Source organism: Poecilia mexicana, unplaced genomic scaffold (genome assembly GCF_051168715.1).
Source record: "Poecilia mexicana isolate PSO_F unplaced genomic scaffold, ASM5116871v1 scaffold_15, whole genome shotgun sequence".
NCBI lineage: Eukaryota > Metazoa > Chordata > Actinopteri > Cyprinodontiformes > Poeciliidae > Poecilia > Poecilia mexicana.
In genome coordinates, this window is record NW_028263384.1 from 21,589,137 (window position 1) to 21,613,763 (window position 24,627).

General features: G+C 45.7%; 2 protein-coding genes and 1 long non-coding RNA gene across 5 annotated transcripts; 1 reads left to right on the forward strand and 2 right to left on the reverse strand.

Annotated features, from left to right (window-relative positions):
- Positions 1-3,178: 3,178 nt before the first annotated feature.
- On the reverse strand, positions 3,179-12,369 carry LOC106916118 (polycomb group RING finger protein 5-A). 3 transcript variants are annotated; one of them, XM_088012790.1, is made up of 10 exons: positions 12,171-12,369; positions 10,171-10,211; positions 8,879-9,382; positions 8,331-8,427; positions 8,195-8,250; positions 7,708-7,767; positions 7,477-7,634; positions 7,304-7,402; positions 6,455-6,544; positions 3,179-3,509 (listed from the first exon to the last, which is right to left on the reverse strand). In XM_088012790.1, exons 3-10 carry the CDS (start codon positions 8,991-8,993, stop codon positions 3,462-3,464), a joined length of 723 nt encoding a protein of 240 aa, XP_087868916.1. In that variant the 5' UTR covers positions 8,994-9,382; positions 10,171-10,211; positions 12,171-12,369; the 3' UTR covers positions 3,179-3,461. The 3 variants fall into 3 exon arrangements, with proteins under 3 accessions (XP_087868916.1, XP_014839661.2, XP_087868917.1); XM_014984175.2 differs by lacking the exon at positions 10,171-10,211; XM_088012791.1 differs by lacking the exons at positions 10,171-10,211; positions 12,171-12,369 and adding an exon at positions 10,038-10,153.
- Positions 12,370-13,322: 953 nt separating this feature from the next.
- LOC106906577 (uncharacterized) lies at positions 13,323-19,575 on the reverse strand. The gene is made up of 4 exons (XM_088013452.1): positions 18,751-19,575; positions 18,208-18,404; positions 16,876-16,973; positions 13,323-13,426 (listed from the first exon to the last, which is right to left on the reverse strand). Exons 1-4 carry the CDS (start codon positions 19,414-19,416, stop codon positions 13,323-13,325), a joined length of 1,065 nt encoding a protein of 354 aa, XP_087869578.1. The 5' UTR covers positions 19,417-19,575.
- Positions 19,576-21,480: 1,905 nt separating this feature from the next.
- On the forward strand, positions 21,481-24,267 carry LOC148155343 (uncharacterized). Its single transcript, XR_015765357.1, has 2 exons — positions 21,481-21,668; positions 21,779-24,267. It is a non-coding gene; the product is annotated as an uncharacterized LOC148155343 (long non-coding RNA).
- Positions 24,268-24,627: the final 360 nt, after the last annotated feature.

A 24,627-nucleotide genomic window follows, 5' to 3' on the forward strand; every position in this document is an offset into this window, starting at 1 on the left:
CTCCTCCTCTGACTTTCCCTGCTCTCCTGGAGCAGCAGACGGATATTTAGGTCTCATTAACATCACAACGTGAAGCAGGAGCAGCAGAAATAAACCAGGAGCAGATAAAGATGTTTACATGTTCTGGATCGGCCTCATCAGTGAGGCGTTCAAGGACCGTCTGCTGTTTGAGTTGGCATCAGGGCGGCACGCTGAGAGGACGGGGTCAGGTCAGGACGCTTCACGTTTCAGAGGAACGTCTGTCAGACGCTGGAGCAGGTTCACCTGAACATGGCTCATCCACTGCAGACACACAGTTTCCTAGTTTTCAGGTACAGGGACTCAACCTGCCTTTTTAAGGGCCGGGGCCCGTAGCATGTAGATGTTTCTCTGCTTCAGTACATCCGGCTCCAGCATGTCAGCAGAGCTCAGTGTGCAATGAAGCAGCTTCACCAGCTGCATCACCACTGAACAATTACATGTGTAATATGACATTTTGAAAATAAATTGGCATTATGGGAACATCAATGTAAAAAAACTCATTTTTTGCTAAAACTTGGCCCAAGAATGAGGTGTAGCTAACCCTACACCTCATTCTACACCACACAGCTCTAAACCACGTCTAAGTGACGTAGCTCCTCTCTAAGTGACGGAGCTCCTCTCTGGGTGACGGAGCTCCTGTCTGGGTGACGGAGCTCCTCTCTGGGTGACGGAGCTCCTGTCTGGGTGACGGAGCTCCTGTCTGGGTGACGGAGCTCCTGTCTGGGTGACGGAGCTCCTCTCTGGGTGATGGAGCTCCTTTCTAAGTGATGGAGCTCCTGTCTGGGTGATGGAGCTCCTTTCTGGGTGACGGAGCTCCTCTCTGGGTGATGGAGCTCCTCTCTGGTGATGGAGCTCCTCTCTGGGTGATGGAGCTCCTCTCTAAGTGACGGAGCTCCTCTCTGGGTGATGGAGCTCCTCTCTGGGTGATGGAGCTCCTCTCTAAGTGACGGAGCTCCTCTCTGGGTGACGGAGCTCCTGTCTGGGTGATGGAGCTCCTGTCTGGGTGATGGAGCTCCTCTCTGGTGATGGAGCTCCTCTCTGGGTGATGGAGCTCCTCTCTGGTGATGGAGCTCCTCTCTGGGTGATGGAGCTCCTCTCTAAGTGATGGAGCTCCTCTCTGGGTGATGGAGCTCCTCTCTGGTGATGGAGCTCCTCTCTGGGTGATGGAGCTCCTGTCTGGGTGACGGAGCTCCTGTCTGGGTGATGGAGCTCCTCTCTGGTGATGGAGCTCCTCTCTGGGTGATGGAGCTCCTCTCTGGTGATGGAGCTCCTCTCTGGGTGATGGAGCTCCTCTCTAAGTGATGGAGCTCCTCTCTGGGTGATGGAGCTCCTCTCTGGTGATGGAGCTCCTCTCTGGGTGATGGAGCTCCTCTCTGGGTGACGGAGCTCCTCTCTAAGTGACGGAGCTCCTCTCTGGGTGACGGAGCTCCTCTCTGGGTGATGGAGCTCCTCTCTAAGTGATGGAGCTCCTCTCTGGGTGATGGAGCTCCTCTCTGGGTGATGGAGCTCCTCTCTGGGTGACGGAGCTCCTGTCTGGGTGATGGAGCTCCTCTCTAAGTGATGGAGCTCCTCTCTGGGTGATGGAGCTCCTCTCTGGGTGATGGAGCTCCTCTCTGGGTGATGGAGCTCCTCTCTAAGTGATGGAGCTCCTCTCTGGGTGATGGAGCTCCTCTCTAAGTGATGGAGCTCCTCTCTGGGTGATGGAGCTCCTCTCTAAGTGATGGAGCTCCTCTCTAAGTGATGGAGCTCCTCTCTGGGTGATGGAGCTCCTGTCTGGGTGACGGAGCTCCTCTCTGGTGATGGAGCTCCTCTCTGGGTGATGGAGCTCCTCTCTGGGTGACGGAGCTCCTCTCTGGGTGACGGAGCTCCTCTCTGGGTGACGGAGCTCCTCTCTGGGTGATGGAGCTCCTCTCTGGGTGATGGAGCTCCTGTCTGGGTGACGGAGCTCCTCTCTGGTGATGGAGCTCCTCTCTGGGTGATGGAGCTCCTCTCTGGGTGATGGAGCTCCTCTCTGGGTGATGGAGCTCCTCTCTGGGTGACGGAGCTCCTCTCTGGGTGACGGAGCTCCTCTCTGGGTGATGGAGCTCCTCTCTGGGTGATGGAGCTCCTCTCTGGGTGATGGAGCTCCTCTCTGGGTGATGGAGCTCCTCTCTGGGTGACGGAGCTCCTCCGCTTCCTGCTCAGATCAGAACTACGCCTCTTTTCCTCACACCGTCTGCAGGAAGTTTCCTTTCTGGATTCTCCAGATCACGGCTGATGTTTTGAGCTGCAGGTTCAGATCATTTTTCTCAACCTTTAAAGTTTTGTGTTCCTCTGAAGGGCAGCAGCATCAGCCAGTCAGACAGAACCAGCAGGGACGTTTGGCCTGAATAAGTCCAACCGGGACAGAAACAGCTGGCAGGGAGAGAGGAATCCTCTGGAAGGACGAGTGAGGAAAGGTTTGATAAACAGTGAATGATGAACCAAACACACCTGGATTCATGTCTCCTTTTCTATTCTGCTTCATTTGGAGTTTCTATAAAGTTGAGTTAAATCAGCTGGCAGAAAAAAAGTCACTGGTTCAAATCCTGGCAGGTGAAATCAGAGCTGCATGGAGCTGCAGGTCTGGTTTCACCTGCTTCCTTCAGTAAATCAGCTCTTAGTAACAGATTTCTGATCAATCAGTGATCTTTAAAAGTCCTGACCTGCCAATTTTGATATAAATTTTTAAGTGACACGCTCCAGTGTTTTATTGTCACGATACACCTTCAATGTTCCAGTTTTATTCTACTGAAGAACAGTTAATTCCTGTGGAACCAGGAAAGCTTGTTCTAACTGCACATGAAGTAAAGCTGCAGTGATTTTCAGACCTGTGTGGCGGTAAATAAGATCAGTTTCACACGTAAATATCGGCCGATTGCAGGATCACCCAACATTATGGAAATCATGATTTATTAGAGGCTCAAAGGCACCAACAAAAAATCAACAGATCTTTATTACTAGGCCAATTACTCAGTTATTGTGCTGTGAAGTTCACAAATACAGCAAAACGTGCAAACATGTAAAAATGTTTCAGACGTTTGGGTTTTAGAAACGTAGCTTCCTTTGGAGCTTCACAGCAGAAACTTTGTTTCACTGATTATTTCAGGAAGAATAAAACCAATAAACAGAGACGAAGCAGTAAAAAATCAACATTTAATCTACAGTTAGTTAGACAGGCAAACTGGAGATATGATCGTTCCAAACAGGATTTTAGGCACAGGGACATACATTTAAAAATAGCATATATTATAGCATATATTATTCTATGTAGCATAAAGGCTTTTCAACGCAACAACAGAAGCACTTCATCATCGGCTGTACAAAAATACATCTAAATCTCTCTTTATCTGCACTTGTAGGCGTTGGTGTCGGTGTGGAGACGCTGTATGGATGCTTGTTTTTGTCCTGCTGCGGCCGGATCAGCCGAAGTCGATCCGCGGCCGGTACTCCAGAACCATCGGATACGTCTGAGAGGACCGACATGTTGGAGGAATAAAAATAAAAACACATCACAAGAAAACCACTGCTGGAGTTTGAGGTCAGGAAGTCAGTTTTTACTTTACTAAAAAAGGAAACATTTAAAATGATTAATACTCATATTCAGAGCTGTAGCATCATGGATGCGAACCTTTATTGTCCCTCAGTGGGGAAACTCAGATGTAACTTCCACTAAGCAAGAGGTTAGCATAGCGTTTTAGCATTAGCTTCCGCTAAGCAACAATGTTCATATAGTGCATTAGCATTAGCTTCTGCTAAATGCCGCGTTAGCGTAGCGCAGATGATGATGCCTCCATGTTTCAGTGCAGAGTCTGTGCAGCTGCTGGCAGCTCCAGGCTGTCAGCGACACACAGCGGCTGCACCGTCCTTCTGCGTTCTGGTGCGTCATTCCTCCCAGGAAACAGAACCAAGTCTGATCCAGGTCTGAACCGGGTCTCACTGAGCCTCTGGGTTTCTGACTCTCATTCTCCATAAACCTCAGAGTCCAGAGATTCGATAACAGAACCTCACCGTCTGAGACCCGGAGAACCTTAAGGCTGGTTTTACCAAGTCCAGAATTGGGATAAAAGAAGGCTGAACACTGGACCACCGTCTGGTTCTGGTTCTGGTTTTAGTTTAAGGGAGTGAAAAGTTGTTTTCCCTCCATTAGGTTGAAACTGATTGTTTCTCAGCTCTGCCGTCCAGGTTTATTTAGACATTTGAAGGGGTGTGAAAACTTTTCAGATATTAAATATTGCTTCCCAATCTTCAACAGAGAGCTTTGACTGCAGCAACGATACATCATACTGGGTGATGTTTATGAAAATCTGCAGCAGCATTTTCTCGTAAAACAACGATGAGCCCTGATTGGATCTGACTGAAATGGTTTTTTAATAAATTTTACAGATTTTACAAGAAGTTTCTGCTCTAATGTTCCTTTTAACGTTACAATCAGATTAATTCAGGCAGAAATAATCTGATCTTCTTCTCGTCTCTGTCACTCTCCTTACATTACCTGCAGCATCAAACCGGAGCTAAAAATAACAACCTGCTAATATTGATGACTCAGCGTTTGGGGCGTAAATAAGTCTGAAGTCTGGTTCTGGTTCTGGTTCTGCATCAGGGAGCCGGGCGGACGCCGTTCAGGGGCGAAGCTCCTGGCTTTTCCCTCATGAATTAAAATCATTTCATCGTATTTACTCTAATCAGCCAAACTAAACCCTGATCCACTGGGCCAGTGAGGATTGGGCTTCTTGTTCTGGCAGAACCGGGTCAAACACAGAACATGTTCCTTCAAAAGGTCAATTATTGATTTCTCTTTATCCTGTATTGATTCCAGACCCAAAGAAAGGAACCAGGTGAAACTACTGAATTTATTTAGGGATGTTCTGACAGAAGCTGAAACTAAACCTGCGGCTCACCTGTCTGATTGGCATTTAAATGACTTTTTCTGGTAAAGTTCTTCCAAACGACATTTGTTGTAAATTAGAGCTGAAATGGTTTTATATGGCCACAGGAAGCTGTTGTCTCTGATCCCTGTGGTTCCTGACATGTTTCCAGTTTTCACATGGTTACATCATCACACACTCCCAGCATTTTAACCTTTACTGAGGTCCAGTCAGGTCGGTCAGAGTCCAAACTGGATCATCCTGGAACCAGTTGACTGAATAATCAGGTGGAACATCTTTCTCTGGATCTGAGGAAGGGATCCATTAGTGGGAGTTATGCAACATCCATGAGGTCAAAGGTCATAGCTGGAGCTGATGGGCCTGGATTTATTCCCCCTGACCCGGGATCTGCTGCCCCCTGCAGGCGCAGCTGTCTGCACGCCGTAGTTACCCTCAACCTGCAGCCCACGTCTCTAACAGGCTTCATTCATGACGCAGACCTGTGCAAAAGTTTTAAACCACGTCCTTCCAGGCACAAAGCTTTTATCTAACTTGGATCTGATCCAGAGTTGAATCAGCTTCATTTTTAGCTCATTTTAAGGCCCTGAAGCTGACAGATACTTTGATTTAAGAGTAATATGGACGGTCCTGCTGACACACAGTTACTTGTTATTATTATTCTCAGAGGAGGGAGGAGTAAACAAAAATATACTCAAATTAGAGTAAAACAACTTAACAGATTTTTACCCAAGTAAAACGTAACCATCTATAATACATAACTGATCAAATTATCAATCATTTAATATTTAAAAATTACATCATCAAAATATTAAGTTTGGTGGAAATTTTGGTATTTTAAAGACCAAAATTATAATAATTCATATAAGTAACAAAAAATCAGGAAAAAAAACAATTTTCCAAATCAGTTTCTTTCAATATAAAACTGATGAAACTTGTAGAAAAACTGCAGGTGTGTGTCTGTGTCTGGTGAAGTTTTGGTTAAAACATGTTTGTTTTTCATTTAGTGGGTAGAAAATCTGAATTTTACTTCAGTAAATCCATAATGCTAATAATATTTTTCAAAAAAGTTACTTAAATTAACTGAGTGTAACAACCATTCAGATTCGGTTGTTTCTGGTTGTTCTTACGTTTTGCTCCTGTGAGAAAACTAAAACTACTCCTTTATGATAAATGCTCTACAGGTTCCAGTTCCTGCTGCAGATCTGGACTTTCTAGCAGCAGCTGTAATATCTGTAGTATGACTGAACTTACAGTCAGAATCAAACTGTAGTTCCTGCTAAAACAGAGAAGTCAGTCAGTCAGCATCTGTTCATGCTCCACTCAAACACAAACCCACAACCATCCGGTAACTTCCGCCTGCATCCACAAGCCTTCACTTCACTCAGACCAAATGAAGTGAACTCAGATCAAACTCCTGCAGCCTCCGGCTCCACGCTGCACAGATAAACGCCTTCCTGATAATTAATGTGTTTGCACGTGCATGCAGACGCGGTTAGCTGAACAGGAAGTGAAGGAGACTGGCTTACGTTCTCTCCATGCAGCCGCCACCGGGTCATGTAGATGAACTCCAGGGTGTGATCTCGGCCCATGATTTCTCCGTTGCAGAGCACATCCAGCTGGAAGAACAGAGATCAGTGAGAGTCTGAGTCAAAGGCCGGCTGGAGGGTTAATCACGACAAAGATGAGGAGAGGGGAAGTTTGTTGAGGTCATGAGTGGGAGGCTGCTCTGAATATGTTAACGAGTGAGAGTGTCTGGTTTCTGATCAGTCAGCAGGAAGGAGCCGTTTTATCCTGGAAATAATGACTCACATCTAACTTACATTTAAATATTACTGGTTCTGTAATATTACTTTTAGTTTCCAGGGTTTCCAGGTTACTTATAGAAGCTCAAAGCGTTCTTAAGCACTTACAGGCTAGCATCTGGGTCTGCGCTGGAACATGAGGTACCCTGTTACTTTTCTGGACCTTAAAGTTTCACCTGTAAGTTAATGTAACCTGTGAAACCCAGAAAGTTACTCTGTAAGTTTCAGGAAAGTAGACCTGGAACCGTCCAGGAAGTATTCAGAGACGGTTCACCAGCTTCTAGCTGCATGGTCCCTGAATGCACCATGGAAGCTGCTGACAATACGCAAAAAACAGAAAACTGGCCTGAACCTGATTGTTCTTAAACTGTTTTAAACTCGTTTGAAACAACAAACTTACAACAAACTTACAACAAACTTACAACAAACTTACAACAAACTTACAACAAACTTACAAACACCCAAAACTTTCTGCACTACAATGTCCACATTTCAGATTCTTAATCTTTCTTTTCCTTTTAGGTGATTTAATGAGGCTTAAACAAGGTGCAGAAGAAGAAACCTGGAGCTGACCTCATAAGAGCTCGGCAGCTTGAGTTTAAGACTGAGGAACTTCTTGATGGTTCCCACGGTAACCCTGCTGGAGCAGCGGATGAACCTCTTCATCAGGTCCTGGTTGGCAGGAGCAGAGCGGTGAGTTAGAGGTCCGTCAGGTTAAAGGTCAGGCGTTCCGGCGTGAGGCTCACCGTCACGCTGCTCTCCCCGGACTGACCCGCGTTGTGCAGGCAGTCCAGGCAGATGGCGATCTGAGGGTCGCTCCTGTGGTAGTCTCCATCTTCACCGCCCTCACCATCGTCATCGGCGCCCCCAGCGGCGCCGCCGTCAGGAAGACACCGCAGGCTCTCTGGACACAAAGACGGGTCAGGGGTGAGGATGAGGAGGAGCTCTGCTTCGTCAGGGAAACGGAGCCGGCTTACCTTGGCCGTTCTCCTTCGGCTGGTTCTTCTTCCAGAACTCCAGTTCCTGCTGTTCCTCTTCTGGCTCACAGCAACGAAACAAACATTTACAGGAAAACATCAGACAAAACGCCTCAAGGGATAAAAATAGAGAAAGCATCTGACAGAAATACCAAAATAAAAAAGACTTTCAGATGTTTTTATAGCTTTAGCAATTTTAGTTTCAGTTCAACCAGCAGCAGCAGAAGAAAGTCGACATGTTGCCTTAAATTATCCTCAGTCAGAAACGGGAAGCTCAGCGGAGAAACTCCTGCTCCGTTTATCTCAGGATTAAGTCTGAATTTCTACAGAAGACGATGGATGAAGGACTTCAGGGACGATGTCCTCCAGACAGTGGATGGACTTCGTCTCTGGTGAGTTTCTCTGATCAGAACTGATAGTGTAATAGTTCCTGAATCTCTCTAACTGCCTCATCTAGTCCTGTTATCCCAACAAACTGCAGACTCACTTTCTCTGAGTCCAGGCACCAGCTTGAAGATGATCTCCTCCAGGGTGTTGTCCAGCCTGAGACCAGAGGGACAAACGTTACAGAACCAGGTCCGGCAGAAAGAACAGAGGAATACCGGGTCAGAGGAGAACCCCACCTCAGCATCTCCAGGGGGTTGGTCTCATGGACCTGGATGCCACATTTAGGACAGTCGTTGCTCTCCTCAAAGTGCTGCACGATGCAGCTCTTACAGACTGCAAGACACAACGGTTCACACAGGGTCAGAAGAATCAGCAGCAGCTGAGATCAGCTTAGATACGACGTCCAATCACATGACGCCACGTCTCTGACATACAGGACAAACCCGGAGCTGTGAGGTTCACTGACAAAAAGGCAGCTTTAACAACCCACCACCTTTAAAAGGTCCTAGTCAAAGACCAGTCATTACGATTCCAACTTGAAAATACATCCTCAAACCTCTAATGAACAGATGAAGGATCACAAGTTACTCAACAATTTCATGTGATCCAGACTTTCCTAAAGTCTCAAACTTCAGAAATGTGGTTTAGATAAATCTATGTATAACTTTAAGGAACTATTCTCCTCCCTACTTCAGCTGCCAGCTGGGTTCTGACTTTATGAACCATAAACATGTGACCTGAGGGAACAGGAAGCCGAAGCTGAGGGAACAGGATGTTTACTCACAGGTGTGCAGGCACTCGGTGACTGTGGTCGGTTTGATCAGGTAACCTCGGCACAGGTAGCAGGTGATGAAATGGTTGAAATCTTTTACCAAGTGCTTCCGTCCCGTGGCGGCCATATTTGTAGTTTTCTGTGTGTCTGGAGTCTCCCCCGAGCGTTATGAGACTTGGAGGTCCATTCACAGCAGCAGAGTCAGAAATGAAAGCGTAACGAGCGGCAGAGCGGGTCGAAGGTCCTACTGTATGAAGTCCTGCTCCATAATGAGCCTGAAGTTCAGCAAACAGCACAATCCACTCAGACGTTAGTCCATCGTCACCAAACCACCGAGAAAATTCCTCTGGCGTCTCTGTCCTTCACTCAGACACATCCCACAGATCCTCAGCGGGGAAAACGACGACTCGGCAAGCTTCACCTCCCAGCCAGGAGGCCATTTTTAATCCGTCAGGGGTCAGAGGTGAGCTAATGAGGAGGTGACGCTGCTGACCTTTAACCTCTCACTGATCTCACCTGAGGAGACGAAAACAGACGTTTAGAAAACAGGAAATCAAATCCAAATAAAGTCGGGAATGTTGACCCGTTTCCCATCTGATGAGTCATCAGTTCAACCAGCTGCAAATTCAGATTAATATTTAAATATTAAATAAACAAATCTAAACAAATAAACATCTATCAATCATTCTGATGAATAATTGATTCATTGGATAAAAATGCAGATTTTTCCTTTACAGAATTCGTACAAAGTTTTTTTAAATATTAAATGCAAATTTGTTGCATTAAAGTTTCAGTTTTGACCTAATTACTTACTGTGCTGTTCTTTTTACTCTGTGTGCTCAAGTTAACGATTAATCAATTACTAAATTAGTTGACAATAATTTCAATAATTGATTAATCCAATTAATCGTTTCAGGCGTGATGTATTTCAGTTAGAAATAAAAAATATCCAGACAACAAAATTATGTTTGTTATATTCAAAGTTCTCCACTTTTTCAAAAATAAAGTTTATTTCTGGAAGTAGCAGGATGACTGCATGACTCGCTCCCAGTTCATCCCCACTTTGACAAATTAAAGGAAGTTTTGGATTTTTAAAAACATTCTGGATTCTGCTGAGCGTCCCAGCTGCACACACACACACACACACACACGCACACACACACACACACACCTTAAAACGGGTCGTGACCCGTTCATCTGGACCGGACGGTTCTGTTGCACCTAACTGCCAGTGAATGCGAAGGAGCAGGACGTCATATTGAAACCCGTCTAACAGCTCTGAATCGTCTGCTGACTTTATTTACCTCGTCCTGGTGAATCACCTCCGTTTCTGCTCTGATCTTTGCTGTAAATTAAAGTGAAGAGCAATTAATGTCAGAGACTGAAGGAGTTTCACCACAGACTGATTTATTCCACGAGTCCAGCCTGAGTCTAAATCATAGGAAGAGACAAGAAGAAGATCCAGAGCCAAAGGGAAGTGGAGCTGCAGACAGAACGAGTCTGACTGGGAATCTGCTGGAAAAACTCAAATATGAAGGATAAATATTGAGTCATGTTATTTTGACAAATTTACAAAATTCTCCAGGTGGATAAAAACTGGATTTCAGTGACAGGAAGAGGAAACTCATCTCGGCTGACTGCAGAGCAGAAACAGAGTTCAAAGTTCAAACGGCTCACAGGAAGCTGGACATGTGCAGAAACTTTTTGATTTCATCTCCATACGAATACTTTATGATTAAAAACGTTGGTGTGTTTGCAGTTTTTGGTCAAATCAGGCCAGATCAACCCAGACTCCCATCACTCCCAGTCCGTTCCACCCAGACTGGTTCTGTAACCCGTCAGATCCCCAACAGGAAGCACAGCAGACACATTCAGGTTTGATTTGGTTCTCACACTCATCCTCCAACATGGTTTGATATGTTTGATCATTTTTACACACAAGCTGCTTGTTTAGCTGTTTTTGTTTCTAATGTGGGATTCAGATAGCAGTGCTTTGGGCTCTCAGCCTCTTACATTACTCAGCAGATTCTTCTGTCTTATAAGAATCCATCATGGCTGCCACCAAAGAAGCTTTAATCTGCAGGATGAAGTAAGTTTTGGTGATAATATTTTGCAGTATTAACGTTGTAACAGTAAAAGTGACAATAAAAACGACTTATTTTTAGGTAGCTGCATGACTGTAACTGGAAGGTGAAATGCATTGTGGACCTTTTAGGTTCCTTCCTGTAAACCCCTAGAGGCACCATGGCAACACGCTCATCCTGGTTGGGATTAACGGAGCTGCTAATCTGGAGACTGGAGAAATATGACCAGAACCAGAACTGAGACCATCTACTGGTTAACAAACAGGAGTTCGACCTCATGGATGGATTTAATTATTTAAAAATCGTCACAGTTTCATTTTAATGAAGTGAATCTAATTGGTTTCTTGTTAACTACAACAACATAAAAGCCCAAAGTTTCGGAACCGAACCGCTCAGAAACTTTTCACCTGTTCATTGATGACGTCAGCCTGTGTCATGGTGAAACTGTCCAATCAGGAGCGTTCTGGGTCAGAGTACCTCAGCATATCTGAGCCTCCGGTACCGTCAGGTCTGATTGAAGCGGAGTCCTACTTTCCTGTCAGGTGCAGCTGCCGTGCGCGCGCGGCCGCTGCGTGTCGCTCAGGTGTGTGTGCGCGCGCGGCGCTGGTCCTCCCGCAGAGCTGGATCCAGCCAGTTTGACTCTGCTGCTACCAGAAACTACCCTGAATCCTTTCTCCAGCCCAGAATCCTCCTCGGTGTCCGTCACAAATAACCAGCGGCGCGCGCGCGTGCGCCTGCCTGCTCCTTCGTGCATGCACGCACGCGGAGTGGAACTGCTTATCTCATCGTTCAGGCGCGTCACGTTCTACGTCATCTGTGTCAAAACAACATCAGCAGGCGCCGCGCTGCGCCGTGACACACATGCGACACGTGTACGCGCCGCGCTGACCCTTTGCTGGATCCGCCGCCGCCGTACACGCGCGCAGATTCGCGCGCGCCGCTCGTATACGGACGGTAAAAGTTACGGAGGATGACGTCACAGCCTTTAAACGGAACCAAGCAGCTCGATTTGCGTGAACGCATCGCGATCCCGCATGTGCGCGTGCGCGGCAACGCACTTTGCGTTTCGGTGGGCATGGTGGGGGGGCAGACGAAGAGGAGGAGGAGGAAGAAGAGGAGGTCCAGCCTGCCAGGCAGCGTCAAAGTTTTGTCCAGAACGCGGCGACGTCAGAGGATGAATAAGATGAGAAATAATCAGGAAATAAAAACACGCGGCTCACCTCCACCGGGACGTCCACCATGGCGCCGCCTGCGCGTCCCGCTCACTTCAGCCCGGCCCGTGTGCGCCGTGGGAGGACAGAACACGGAACTGGTCGGCTCGGTTCTGCCCCAGTCCGCCCAGCAGTCAGTCAGTCAGCCAGGCAGGCAGGCAGAGAGCAGCGGTGGGCGGGGAGCCACCAGGCAGGCAGGCAGGGCGAGGAAACTGAAAGCGATTGTGTAACAGTGACTATCGGCCACAACACACACACACACACACACACACACACACACACACACACACACACACAGACACACACACACACACACACACACACACACACACACACACACACAGAGCTGTATCTGCCGTGAGGAGATGAAGCGCAGCTCATCTTCCTCTCGGTCAGGTTGGTGATGCTGCAGTTTGTTTTATTCTGATGTTGAATTCATCCAAATCAAAGATCGTCTAATAAACAGAAAACCATTAAAGGTCTGATATTATTATTTATTCTAACTTCTTTATAAATATTTCTCCCACTTCCTTCTAACTTCATACCAACCTGGAACCGGATCAGGAATCCTGTGGATTGGATTTCAGCACCGGGTTTATGAAGTTCTCCACATGGAGCATTAAATCAGACTGAGGAGTGAACGCCGGTCTATTTGGTGCTTCGTTTACTGAGGAACCATCACTCACGTTGTTAACGGGTCAAACAAAGTAAAACTTTTGCAGAATAAGACTCTCTGCAGCTCCTCCAGAGTCGCCATGGGCCTCTTGTCTGCGCTTCTTGCTGATGGTTTTGTCCAGATCATAATCATCCCTCCAGAACTTCCTCGTCTCTGTTGGTCACTGAGTCATCCTCCAGATCCTCTTCTGCTCTCAGCACCATGATTCCTTATTGAATCCTGCTTCCTCAGATCTGCACTGCTGCTCCCTCTGACCTCCATGTGACCTGAGGTTTTCCAGCAGGGCCTTCTCTGCCTCCTCCCACCTGAGCTTACCTTGACCTTACCTGCCTGGACAGGTTCCTGTGCCTGTGAGTCATCAATGAAAAGTTTTTTTCTTTAAAATTTGGTGTAAATAATGAGACGTCTGGATGAAATGAAGCATCTTCTATGTGAAATGGGTTCAGGGTTGCATCTGGTCTGAAATGTCTCAGCTCACACAGCTCTCATTCTGGTGTCAGTCTCCTGGGTCGGTCAGAATAAAGCCTCTGGCTCCACGACTCCACCAGAACCAGGCTGTGTTTGCTGCTCTCCTGGCCCAGAACCGACTCTTCAAGAGGGAACAACTGGAGGGAAAACAGTCTTCAGTGACATCACTCTGTGGGATGTGACCCCTTGTTAGGGGGAGGTGGAATGTGTCGCCATGGTAACCACGGTCCTACTGTGGGAACTGTAAAACATCCACGTTGTTTAGTTTCTTTGATAACTCGAGATGTGAAACGATGATCAACTGGCAGCAACAAAAGGACAACAGCTGGTCTTCATGTGAGACTGAATGAGGAGAAAAGCTGGAAGTTTGAATCCAGACAGGATGTAAGGAGGGAGAGGACACATGGACAGAGACACGGACAGAGAGACATGGACAGAGACACGGACAGAGAGACACGGACAGAGAGACATGGACAGAGAGACATGGACAGAGAGACACGGACAGAGAGACATGGACAGAGAGACACGGACAGAGACACGGACAGAGACATGGACAGAGAGACACGGACAGAGACACGGACAGAGACATGGACAGAGAGACATGGACAGAGACACGGACAGAGACATGGACAGAGAGACATGGACAGAGAGACATGGACAGAGAGACACGGACAGAGACATGGACAGAGAGACATGGACAGAGAGACACGGACAGAGACATGGACAGAGAGACATGGACAGAGAGACATGGACAGAGAGACACGGACAGAGACACGGACAGAGACATGGACAGAGAGACACGGACAGAGAGACACGGACAGAGACACGGACAGAGACATGGACAGAGAGACACGGACAGAGAGACACGGACAGAGACATGGACAGAGAGACATGGACAGAGAGACACGGACAGAGACATGGACAGAGAGACATGGACAGAGAGACATGGACAGAGAGACACGGACAGAGACACGGACAGAGACATGGACAGAGAGACATGGACAGAGAGACATGGACAGAGACACGGACAGAGACATGGACAGAGAGACATGGACAGAGACACGGACAGAGACATGGACAGAGAGACATGGACAGAGAGACACGGACAGAGAGACATGGACAGAGAGACATGGACAGAGAGACACGGACAGAGACACGGACAGAGACATGGACAGAGAGACACGGACAGAGACACGGACAGAGACACGGACAGAGAGACATGGACAGAGAGACATGGACAGAGAGACATGGACAGAGAGACACGGACAGAGACACGGACAGAGACATGGACAGAGAGACACGGACAGAGAGACACGGACAGAGACATGGACAGAGAGACATGGACAGAGAGACACGGACAGAGACATGGACAGAGAGACATGGACAGAGAGACATGGACAGAGAGACACGGACAGAGACACGGACAGAGACATGGACAGAGAGACATGGACAGAGAGACATGGACAGAGACACGGACAGAGACATGGACAGAGAGACATGGACAGAGACACGGACAGAGACATGGACAGAGAGACATGGACAGAGAGACACGGACAGAGAGACATGGACAGAGAGACATGGACAGAGAGACACGGACAGAGACACGGACAGAGACATGGACAGAGAGACACGGACAGAGACACGGACAGAGACATGGACAGAGAGACATGGACAGAGACACGGACAGAGACATGGACAGAGAGACATGGACAGAGAGACACGGACAGAGAGACATGGACAGAGAGACACGGACAGAGAGACATGGACAGAGACACGGACAGAGACATGGACAGAGAGACATGGACAGAGAGACATGGACAGAGACACGGACAGAGACATGGACAGAGAGACATGGACAGAGACATGGACAGAGACACGGACAGAGACACGGACAGAGAGACGGACAGAGAGACATGGACAGAGAGACGCAGACAGCAGCTGTGAGACGAGGACAGCAGCGTTGGACAGAAAGGACACGTCCAGCTGTGAGCCCAGGACTCTGTCAGTTTATTTCCATCCCAGCATCACGTGCTGCATCTATTGTGTAATGCTCTACATAGATCCGCTCTACATGGAGACATCAGTTATATTTACTGAAGCTCAGGCCTCATCATGTTGTTTATAATCAGAGCTGGAAAAGATTCGTCTCCTTACAGATGTCACACTCTGACAAACATTAACATGATGAAAACATGATTAACTTTATAACGGCTTCTTCTTGATAACTGGTTCCTCCACCAGTGTTTGTTCCTGCCAATAAAGCTTTTACTGATATGGAGGAATGTAAACAGACTTTTCAATTCCATTCCACAGTACCTCAGTCTGATATAAGTCCATACTTTGACTAGGCCTAGCCAAAATCATGATTTAATGAATTTTTTATGCTGTTTAGATGTTTTCTAATCTGCTGAAAACCCAAACATGCTAAAGTCACTTTATACAGAAGAGTTTAGCTGCCAGAAAATCCTGAAAGAGAAAGTTAAACTGAAATATTAAACTTTCATCAGAGCCTGGAAGCAGGAGGAGCGAAATCTGGTTAAATCAAGAAACGTCCTCATTTCACTGAGGCATAAAGATACAGATTATGACGTGTTAAAATGACAAAGTTTCTCACTATGACTCTTTATCCTCACCCTGTTTCTTCAAGGCGACTTCTAAAACTCCCAAGAGGTGTTTCTGTTTTACCGTTTCTTACTTAGAAGAAAAGATATTTTGGTTCAATGATTTATTTCGTCATAGCTGGTTTTCTAATGAATCTCGTTAAATCAATAAACTTCTGAATTTATTTCAGGCTCTGGCAGTTAAACGTTTCAGTTCAACTTGACTTTCTGCTTCAGGATTTCCAGGCAGGGAGCAGGATTACTGGTTCCACTGGTCCCACTGGTCCCAGCAAGCTGACCAGTAATCCCAGATCATCATACTGCCACCACCAGGAGCAGAAGTTCTGGTTGTGAAAAGCTGAGTTTGTTTTACACCAGATGTAACAGAACCAACACCTTCCAGTGAGTGTTGGGTCATCAGGATGGTTTTGGGGAATGTGAGACGGGTCTTTGTGTTCTGTTGGGTCAGCAGTGGTTCTGGTCGTAGAACTCCACCATGGAGGCCATTTTCCAGTGTTTGCTGATATTCTGCATTAAGAGAAGGCCTGGTTTCCTCCTGAGACGTAGCAGAACGGTGCGAACTGCGCCTGTCCTCCGTTCTCCTTTCTCTGCTCATTGTTCTGTATTCTCACTCTGCAGGAATGTGGATCAACTTTTGAACCCCCCAATTACTGACCGCTGCTTCTTGAATTCCCCTCCTCAAGCCCTCTTCTCTTCCCTGCACATCTGATCCGCTGCAGTCTCTCTCTGCTCTTCAAACTCGCCCGTCTCTTTCCGTCTCCCGTCTTCCATTTTGGACCTTTTGACAGTCCTCTTCTCTTCCTTGCATCATAATTTCTGGTAGCCACTCTTCTGTCCATCTGACTCATCCTCAGTTGTACTTTCGCATCAGATGACTCATTGTTATCTGTGTTTGAGTTTCACTGCTCGTCCTGAGTGGAGCTGTTTCACTGTAGTGAGGGTTTCTTACCTATTTTGCATCGTTTTGTTCCCTCCTCTTCCTCCCAGAGCTGAGGAGGAAGGCCGGTCCCTGAGGACGAAGCGAGCAGCAGCTGAGCGGCGGCTGAGCTGCAGCACATACCAAACTGGGATCGTTTTCAGGGTGTGATCAGATCAGAACTCATTCATCACTGCAGTAGTTTGGACCAAAGACGTGTTCATGGTGAAAACATGCAGGCTGCTTTAAGATCCACTGGATCAGCACAAAACAAACAGATTAATCCACTTCGGTCGTCGTTTTCAGCTTTCTGCTCATCCAACATCACTGAAAACACCTTCAGCTCAGACAATGCGTTCATATTTAGACCTTTAATAAACATGAATCAACGAGAAAAAAGGTCCAACAAACCTGGACATAATAATATGATTTAAAACAGAGCTCAGCCGCACTTTACAGCAGAGGTTTGTTAAAGCTGTCATCATGTTCTGACAGTTTGTTATTAGACAGATAATCTGTGAAAAGATCAACCTCCTCCCAAGCTGCTCATAAACAACCAATCACAGCCAGGAGGAGGGTCTTAGTGCTGTCAATCATCCTCACGTACTCTTCGTTAAATGAGTTATTGGTGGAAAAAAAATGTTACAGGAAAACCATTTATCTGTGTTCATGGCAGGCTGTGTTGTGGTGAATTAGCTGTAGCAGAATGTGCAACTTTGTAGCAGGTGCACCAGGGTGATTGACAGCACTAAAACCCTCCTCCTGGCTCTGATTGGCTGTTTCTGACAGCGTTGTATTTCTGCAGTTAGGAGCTCATTTTTTCATACATTATCTGTCTTATATTGTCACAACATGATCATTTTAACAGAGAAGTAAACATATTTTAATAGCAACATACTGCAGCTTTAAATGAGGCAGGAAGTTGGACTTCATCCAGCTGAACTGGCTTTCTGACGCCTTCTTTCATTTTTATAAAATCACAGTTTCAGGTTTTCTCCCTGAACTTCCAGCTCAGCCAGATGAGTCTGACTGAAACTTTTAGAAATGCATTTGGTTCAAACTAATTTTTAGTTTTTTTCCTCCAAACGATAAGTAGAGGAGCCTGTTAGACTGAAGAGCCACTGCAGAGTGAGCTCAGCCCAACACCTCAGCGCCTGCCTTTAGTTCAGTCAGTTTATCTAGTCACTGTCGTTCTGTCACATGATGAGGCTTAAAGCTGATCTCTGCTGCTGGAAACAAGCTGCAGTGGAGCAGAGCCTGGACTGGTCCGCCCTCCTGATGCACCAGTAACGCAGCACCGTGTCTGTTCCTGAGAACGGGTCGGCCAGTGGCCATTATCGGCCTGCAGCTGGACAAACAGCTGACCATTCCCTGCATTGTCTGCTGGTGTCACATGAGAAGCCTTTTCCTCCTCCACCGTCCCCTGTGGTCGCCGTAGCGACCAGCTGTCTTCTCCTGTCTTTAAACTTGAACCCGGGATCCACGGCGACCTGAGCTGGTTCTGCCGTTGAGGAGAACTCCTCTCCACCCGGATCAACCGGCTCCACCTGCTGAACCAGCAGCTGGAGGAGGATCACAGAACCACAGAGAGCATGCAGTCTGGATCTCAGCCCCGGTGTGTGTGTGTGTGCGTGTGGGTGCGTGTGTGTGTGTGTGCGTGTGTGGGTGTGTGTGCGCGTGTGTGGGTGTGTGCGTGTGTGTGTGTGTGTGTGTGTGCGTGTGGGTGTGCGTTTGTTTGTAATACCTTGTGGGGACGATTTTCCTGACATATGCTACGTTGTGGGGACCGGAGCCTGGTCCCCACGAGGGGAAACCCTCTTTTTGGGTCAGGGGTCAGAGTTAGGGCTAAGGTATGAATTGAGTTTTGGTTGGTTAGGGTTAGGTATGTGATGGTTAGGGTTAGGAAACCGAACAGAAACCGAACAGACCGAACAGAACCAGGAGAGCCACAGATCTCATCAGAACACCCAGAACATCAGAGATGAAGCTGCAGCGTGGAGGGAAGACCAGCATGTCCAGAGGTCCGCTCTCCCTCTCACTGATCGGGTTCTGAATTTTGCAGATGATCTTTTCAACCGATGACATCTGAATCTTGGTGAACATCCAGTCCTGTCCTGATTCCTTCCAGGCTCCATCTTCTCCCAGCTTCCAGAAGTACTGAACGGGTCCAGAGTCTCTGACGTCTCCATTGCAGGTCAGGTTGCATGAGTCCGAGTTCTTGTAGCAAGTTGTTGGGTTTTTCAGAACCACTGCAGGTGCAGGGAGAGGCTTGATCCCCACAGCCTTAAAGCTGACAGGAAGGACCCTGTTGTTGATCTCCACCGTGAACAGCCCGTCGTCAGATTTTCTCATGTTGCTGATGGTCAGCACTCCGGTGGTCAGATCCACGTTTGTTCGGCCTTTTAAGTCACCCAGATATTCCAGAGGAACCGAACCCTTAATGAATTCAGCTACAATGTTCCCTTTATGCTTCCAGGTGATGCTGGTGATGGCCTCAGAGAACATTGGGTTGAGCGTCAGAGTCCCTCCGATCTCAAAGTATTTGTCCTCCTGAGCAGCAGCCTGCAGCACCATCAGCAGCAGATCGAACCTCCATGTTCTCAACTGTTGAAACGATGACAGAAACACCCTGAAAGGACCAACAGCGGCTTAGAGCCACATCCCCTCCAAGCTTCCTGTTCTGGTTTCTGATATATATTTACCTTACTGATGACTACAGGAGAGCTGCTAGTAACTACTCACAGTTACTCGAGTAACTTTTTTTTATTACAAAGTACTTTTAGGAGTATTTTTATGACATGTTACCATTTCACTTTTACTTGAAAAATATTTCAATGCAGTCTCACTACTCTCAATTGAATAAAATGTATGGATACTGAACAAACAACAAGTAACTTCACTGAATGAAGAACAAACATATTTTAATCAGAAATGCTCAGGATTCTGTCTCAAACTCAGTTTATGTTTAAGTGAGACCTCCTGTTTTTGCACAATCTTTGTTCTTCTACTGTTATTTTCTCTCTGAGCCATTTGGAGATCAGGAGAATAAACCATAAACTTTCTATATTGTCACTGGAAGTACTTCAACTTGTGTACACATTAACATACATTTTATTGAACATAAATGATTTGGGAAAGTGTTTCTTATGCCTGAATTTTCATTTTTGCTTTGGTTTAAAATACCAGAACTTGCACACAACTTTACATTTTTGTCAATCTGATCATTATATTTTAAATATTAAATGGGATGTTATTTGAGTAGCTTTTTTTTTTTTTATCTAAAACTCTTTAAATCTTGAGTAACTATTTGGATAGCTACTTTTACTCGAGTAAAGATGTAAAACAAGAAAAAGACACCAAGTCTGCCTAATGTGACTCAGATCTAAATGGATTCATTTAAATCGCTACAGGAGGTTCAACATTTTCATGGTTTAGGTTTTACTGTTTGAGGCCTGGGACTGATCACATGACATGAGCATGCTCTCTGATTGGCTGAACCTCACTGGGGGCTTCACATTTTTCATTTAATAATCTTTCAGGTCATTGGATACTTTCAGGTCTGATGATCATATTTTATGCCTCCACCACAACAAACCAAGAAGGTGTTTTAAAGTCCAACTTGTTAAAGTAAAATTTACTGTAACAAAGCAAACTAAGGGTCAAATATTAAAGAATTTAATGTTGAAAATACATATAGCTGATTAAATTTACTCTGAGCAACAAAATATAAATGCTCCGGGATTCACAGCAGTTCTGTTTTAATTCGCTTTAATCCAACCTGAGCTTGTTTGCCCAGAAAGTCTGGTTTGTTCAGGGAATCAAACTGTGATTCACTGAGGCTGTTTTTCTACCTTATAGATTCGGTTCGATTGAGGGCCAAAGTTTTACCATCTGCTCCACCTCCAGCTGCTGGTTCCTCTCTGCTCTGAGTCAAACCAACCTGTTCCCCTCCTGGCCTGTGGGGGCGCTGCACCAAGAACCGCTGAAGGAAACTACACAAAAACCTCTGAAGACACTGAGAGCAACTTCCTTCACCAAATGGAAACAAAAATGGAGGCATCGGATTTTAGATTGTAGGATTTTCTTTTAGTCTTGCACTTAAAAACCCACAAGCCATTTCTCCCTGCAATGCTAGGCTAGCGCATTTGTTTTGGTTGCATTTACCCAGAATGCCTTGGATTGTAGTCCACTTCCTGCTTTTGGAGCGGTCTCTGGTCCACTTCTGTTCACATATGCATTTGAACCTCGGAGTACAGTTCAGCCGAACCCAGACGGAGGTTTGTAGTTTGCTTTTTAAGATGCATTTCCAGCAGCTCTGTTCAGTCTGCTGTTAAGGTAATTTTATTTATACAGCACATTTTCAGCAACAAGGCAATACAAAGTGCTGTAACCCAACTCCAGTCCGTTTGTCTAGGAAGTCTGGTTAATTTGGGTGGGGATTCATCATTTAAATCAAACTGTGATTTCCTCCACACTTTCCAGTCCTTGAGTCAACTATGAACTCTTTGCAGTCTAATGTGTTGATTTAAACATCAGGAACATGAAGCAGCAGATCTACAACAGGAAGAAACAGACTTTATTCCAGATGTTGATGTAAAGTTTATTTTTTGTGTTAAATCAGAGGCTGCAGGAGGTGAAGTGAGGATGTGAACCTTCCTCGCTGTCAGAGCTCCTGCAGACACGTGGTGGAGGCTTTTTGATGCTGTGAGTTACGATCAGACGGTGTCTCTTAGTGAAGGATTATCTTCACCCTCATAAACAGCTCTGAGACCCTCCATCCGATCCGGCATGGAGCTCCTTCCTCTTCTGCCAAACGGGGATTCTGGGTGAGTGGAGGATTTATGCTGCTAATAATAGAGTAAACTAGATTTATTTCCAGGGAGCGATTCTGCAGGGGCCTATTTATAATTACAGAATCCAATGATACATCCCTCAGGGTTTATCGCCTGACCCGGCTACCGGGACGCAGCTGACCGAGCAGCTCTGACAAACAGACAATGTGTGAAGACGCTGCTGGGCTGACGACAGACATCCCAGGAGGATATGAGGAAGGAGTGGCGGCTCTTTTCTGTTTTGTCTTCTTTATCTGAAATGGTGATAAAAGCTGATGAAGCTGTGGCGCTGTCAGCAGAACATCACACACTTCATCACACACGGAAATAACTGGCTTGTTGTTGTTGATTCTCACGGCTGTTTGCAGGGAGAGGAGCTTCTGCACAGACCAGACAGCACTTTCAGGGTTTTCTGCTTCCATTTGGGTCTGAACTGCTTCTTTAAACAAACAGAAACACTCAGCCAGCTTTTAAGTTCATGTATTTTGGTGTCTGGAAAAGGAGTCATTTCAAAATCCTTCCAATAACTATGAAACCAATAACAGACATTACATTTTCTCATGAGCCAAATCATCATTACACATCAGCATGTTGGTCAATGTTTCATTTATTATGGTTCAAAAGCAACTTTAACCTGGTGGTGTTCAGTCTGGATGTAAAGGACCTCAGTGTTTCGGCTGTTTTACAGTTTTCTGGAAGTTTGTTCCAGATTTGTGGTGCATAGAAACTGAATGCTGTTTCTCCATGTTTGGTTCTGGTTCTGGATGCAGAGAATCCAGAACCAGTGCAGCCACCTCCTGATGTGGACGTTTTTGCTCTGCACCTCACCCTCTTCCACCAGAACCAGAACCTGAGGGGTCTGGAAGGTTGATCCAACAACAGCAGATCGTTAAGCTATTCAGTGATTTATAAAATGCCAACAGTATCTTATTGTCTCAGTGAAGGACGGTAGAACTGGGTGATGTGCTCCATCTTCCTGGTTTTAGTCAGAACTCCAGCAGCTTCTGGATCAGCTGCAGCTGGAGGATTTTTTTAGTCAGACCTGTGAAGATGCTGCTGCAGCAATCGGTGCAACTAAAGATAAACGCATGGATGAGTTTCTCTGATGCTGAGACTTTAGTCCTCTGATCCTGGAGATTCTTCAGGTGACAGAAGGCCGACTTTGTAACTGCCTTTATGTGGCTCTAAAGGTCCAGGTCAGAGGTCAGCCTGATCTGTAGTTTCCAGCTGTAATAGAGCTGCGTGTTGACTCTAGTTCTATAGCTCTAGATCGATCCTCTTTAGGTCCAAAGTTAACTTCATTCAGTTTTGTTTCTGTTCAGAAAGTTTTGGCACATCCACACATTGATCTGTTCCCAGCACCGGTCCAGTGGTTGGATGGGGTCAAAGGTCACCTGGTGACATTGTAATGTAGAGCTGAGTATCATCTGCGTAGTTCTGGTAGCTAATCTTCATTCCTGTTGTAACCTGAGTCAGTGGATCAGATCCATTCAGGTGGTTCTGTAATCCTGCAGCAGCTGAATTAAGGAGGAGGTTCAGTGGATTCCTGAGCAGTGACAGTTTCCCATTTTTGAAGATCAACTTGACCCAGAGGTTTAATCTTGTCTCTGGTCATTCTTTAACTGACTGGTTTTAAACCATTAAATGATCATCAGAGACTGGACCTCCCATCATTCCTGACATTGATCCATCTGGCCTGTGATTGGTGAGCGATGAGCTCATCCAGAGAGCCTCATGCGTCCCTGTTTGATGTGAAACGTGAAGTTTGACCAGCTGCCCAGGAAGGTGACCGCCCCGCTGACGGACGATGGCACCAGCAGCGACCGGCTCTAAGGAGACGTTTGGAAGTGACGCTATTTATTGCTCCAGCATCATCGACCTGTCTCCTCACAGTGACATCACTGCATTTTCCCTGCATGCTCAGCATGGTGGGATTAATGACGGGGAAACAGATCTCTCTGTTTCACATCTGAGTTAAAAACATGAGCCTCCTCTAAACATGGCTGCACGTCTGTTTACAACCACATTTAAAAGATAGTTTGGCTCTGAGTTTCAGTCTATAAATTTTATACAGTGATGCTGAGTTGTCCTGGTTTTAATTAGCAGCTTGTTCAGAAGCAAATGTTTTACTTTTCCTGATCTGATTTTCCTCATTTAGATCTTCGTCATAAAGCAGCTTCTGTTTCACAGACTAATGTTAACTGGGAATGGACACATTTTTATTTATATAACTTTGATTAGATAATTTTTTACATGGATACGACACAAAAGGATTTCTATTAATAGTGATTCACATCACAGGTGATGGACAGAATTATACTGTACTAACAGAGATGGAAAGAAGACGAGAGGGCACACTCTGATTCAAATTCCCACATCCAAATTAATTTAACATCAAATAAATTGTATAAATTTAAACAGCTGAAACTCTGAGTTTACTTCAGGAAATGAGGGTAAAAATCCACTGATTGATCAATAATGTTTATTGCTTGTTTCATAACTGGTGACTGTATTTTGTTCTTATGATGTAAAACACTTTGAACTGTTTAGTTGCTGAAATGTGACACAAATAAACTTAATTTGACTCACCAGAGTTACACAGGCTTTGTGCTTCATAGTGAATAAAAATATAATAATTTACTCTTGAATCTCAACTTCAAGCAAAAATTTACTCATTTGGCAAAAAAAAAAAATACTACTACTACAACTAATATAAAATTATATACATTCCTTAAACATTTTTACAAAAAAATGTATGTTACTTTTCTTGTAACTTTGCCAACAATTAAAATTTAAATGGTGTATTAAAATAAAGTCAAATTTCTCTGAAAAGTGAACTATAAACCCCAACAGAGTAAAATAAAATAAAATAAAATACAGTCCAAATTAAAATGTTTATGTGCAAAATTAGCTAAAAGCCCAAATCAAAGGTCAAAATAATACAATAAGATAA

Coding starts and splice junctions, on each gene's coding strand:
- LOC106916118 (XM_014984175.2), bottom strand. CDS start 8,993: ATGGCCGCCACGGGACGGAAGCACTTGGTAAAAGATTTCAACCATTTC. Junction 8,251..8,330: donor AACCCCCTGGAGATGCTGAG/GTGGGGTTCTCC, acceptor CTCTGGTCTCAG/GCTGGACAACACCCTGGAGG. Junction 7,768..8,194: donor GGTGCCTGGACTCAGAGAAA/GTGAGTCTGCAG, acceptor GCTGTGAGCCAG/AAGAGGAACAGCAGGAACTG.
- LOC106906577 (XM_088013452.1), bottom strand. CDS start 19,416: ATGGTGCTGCAGGCTGCTGCTCAGGAGGACAAATACTTTGAGATCGGA. Junction 18,405..18,750: donor GTCTGTTCGGTTTCTGTTCG/GTTTCCTAACCC, acceptor ATCCTCCTCCAG/CTGCTGGTTCAGCAGGTGGA. Junction 16,974..18,207: donor AGCAGACAATGCAGGGAATG/GTCAGCTGTTTG, acceptor TATGTGCTGCAG/CTCAGCCGCCGCTCAGCTGC.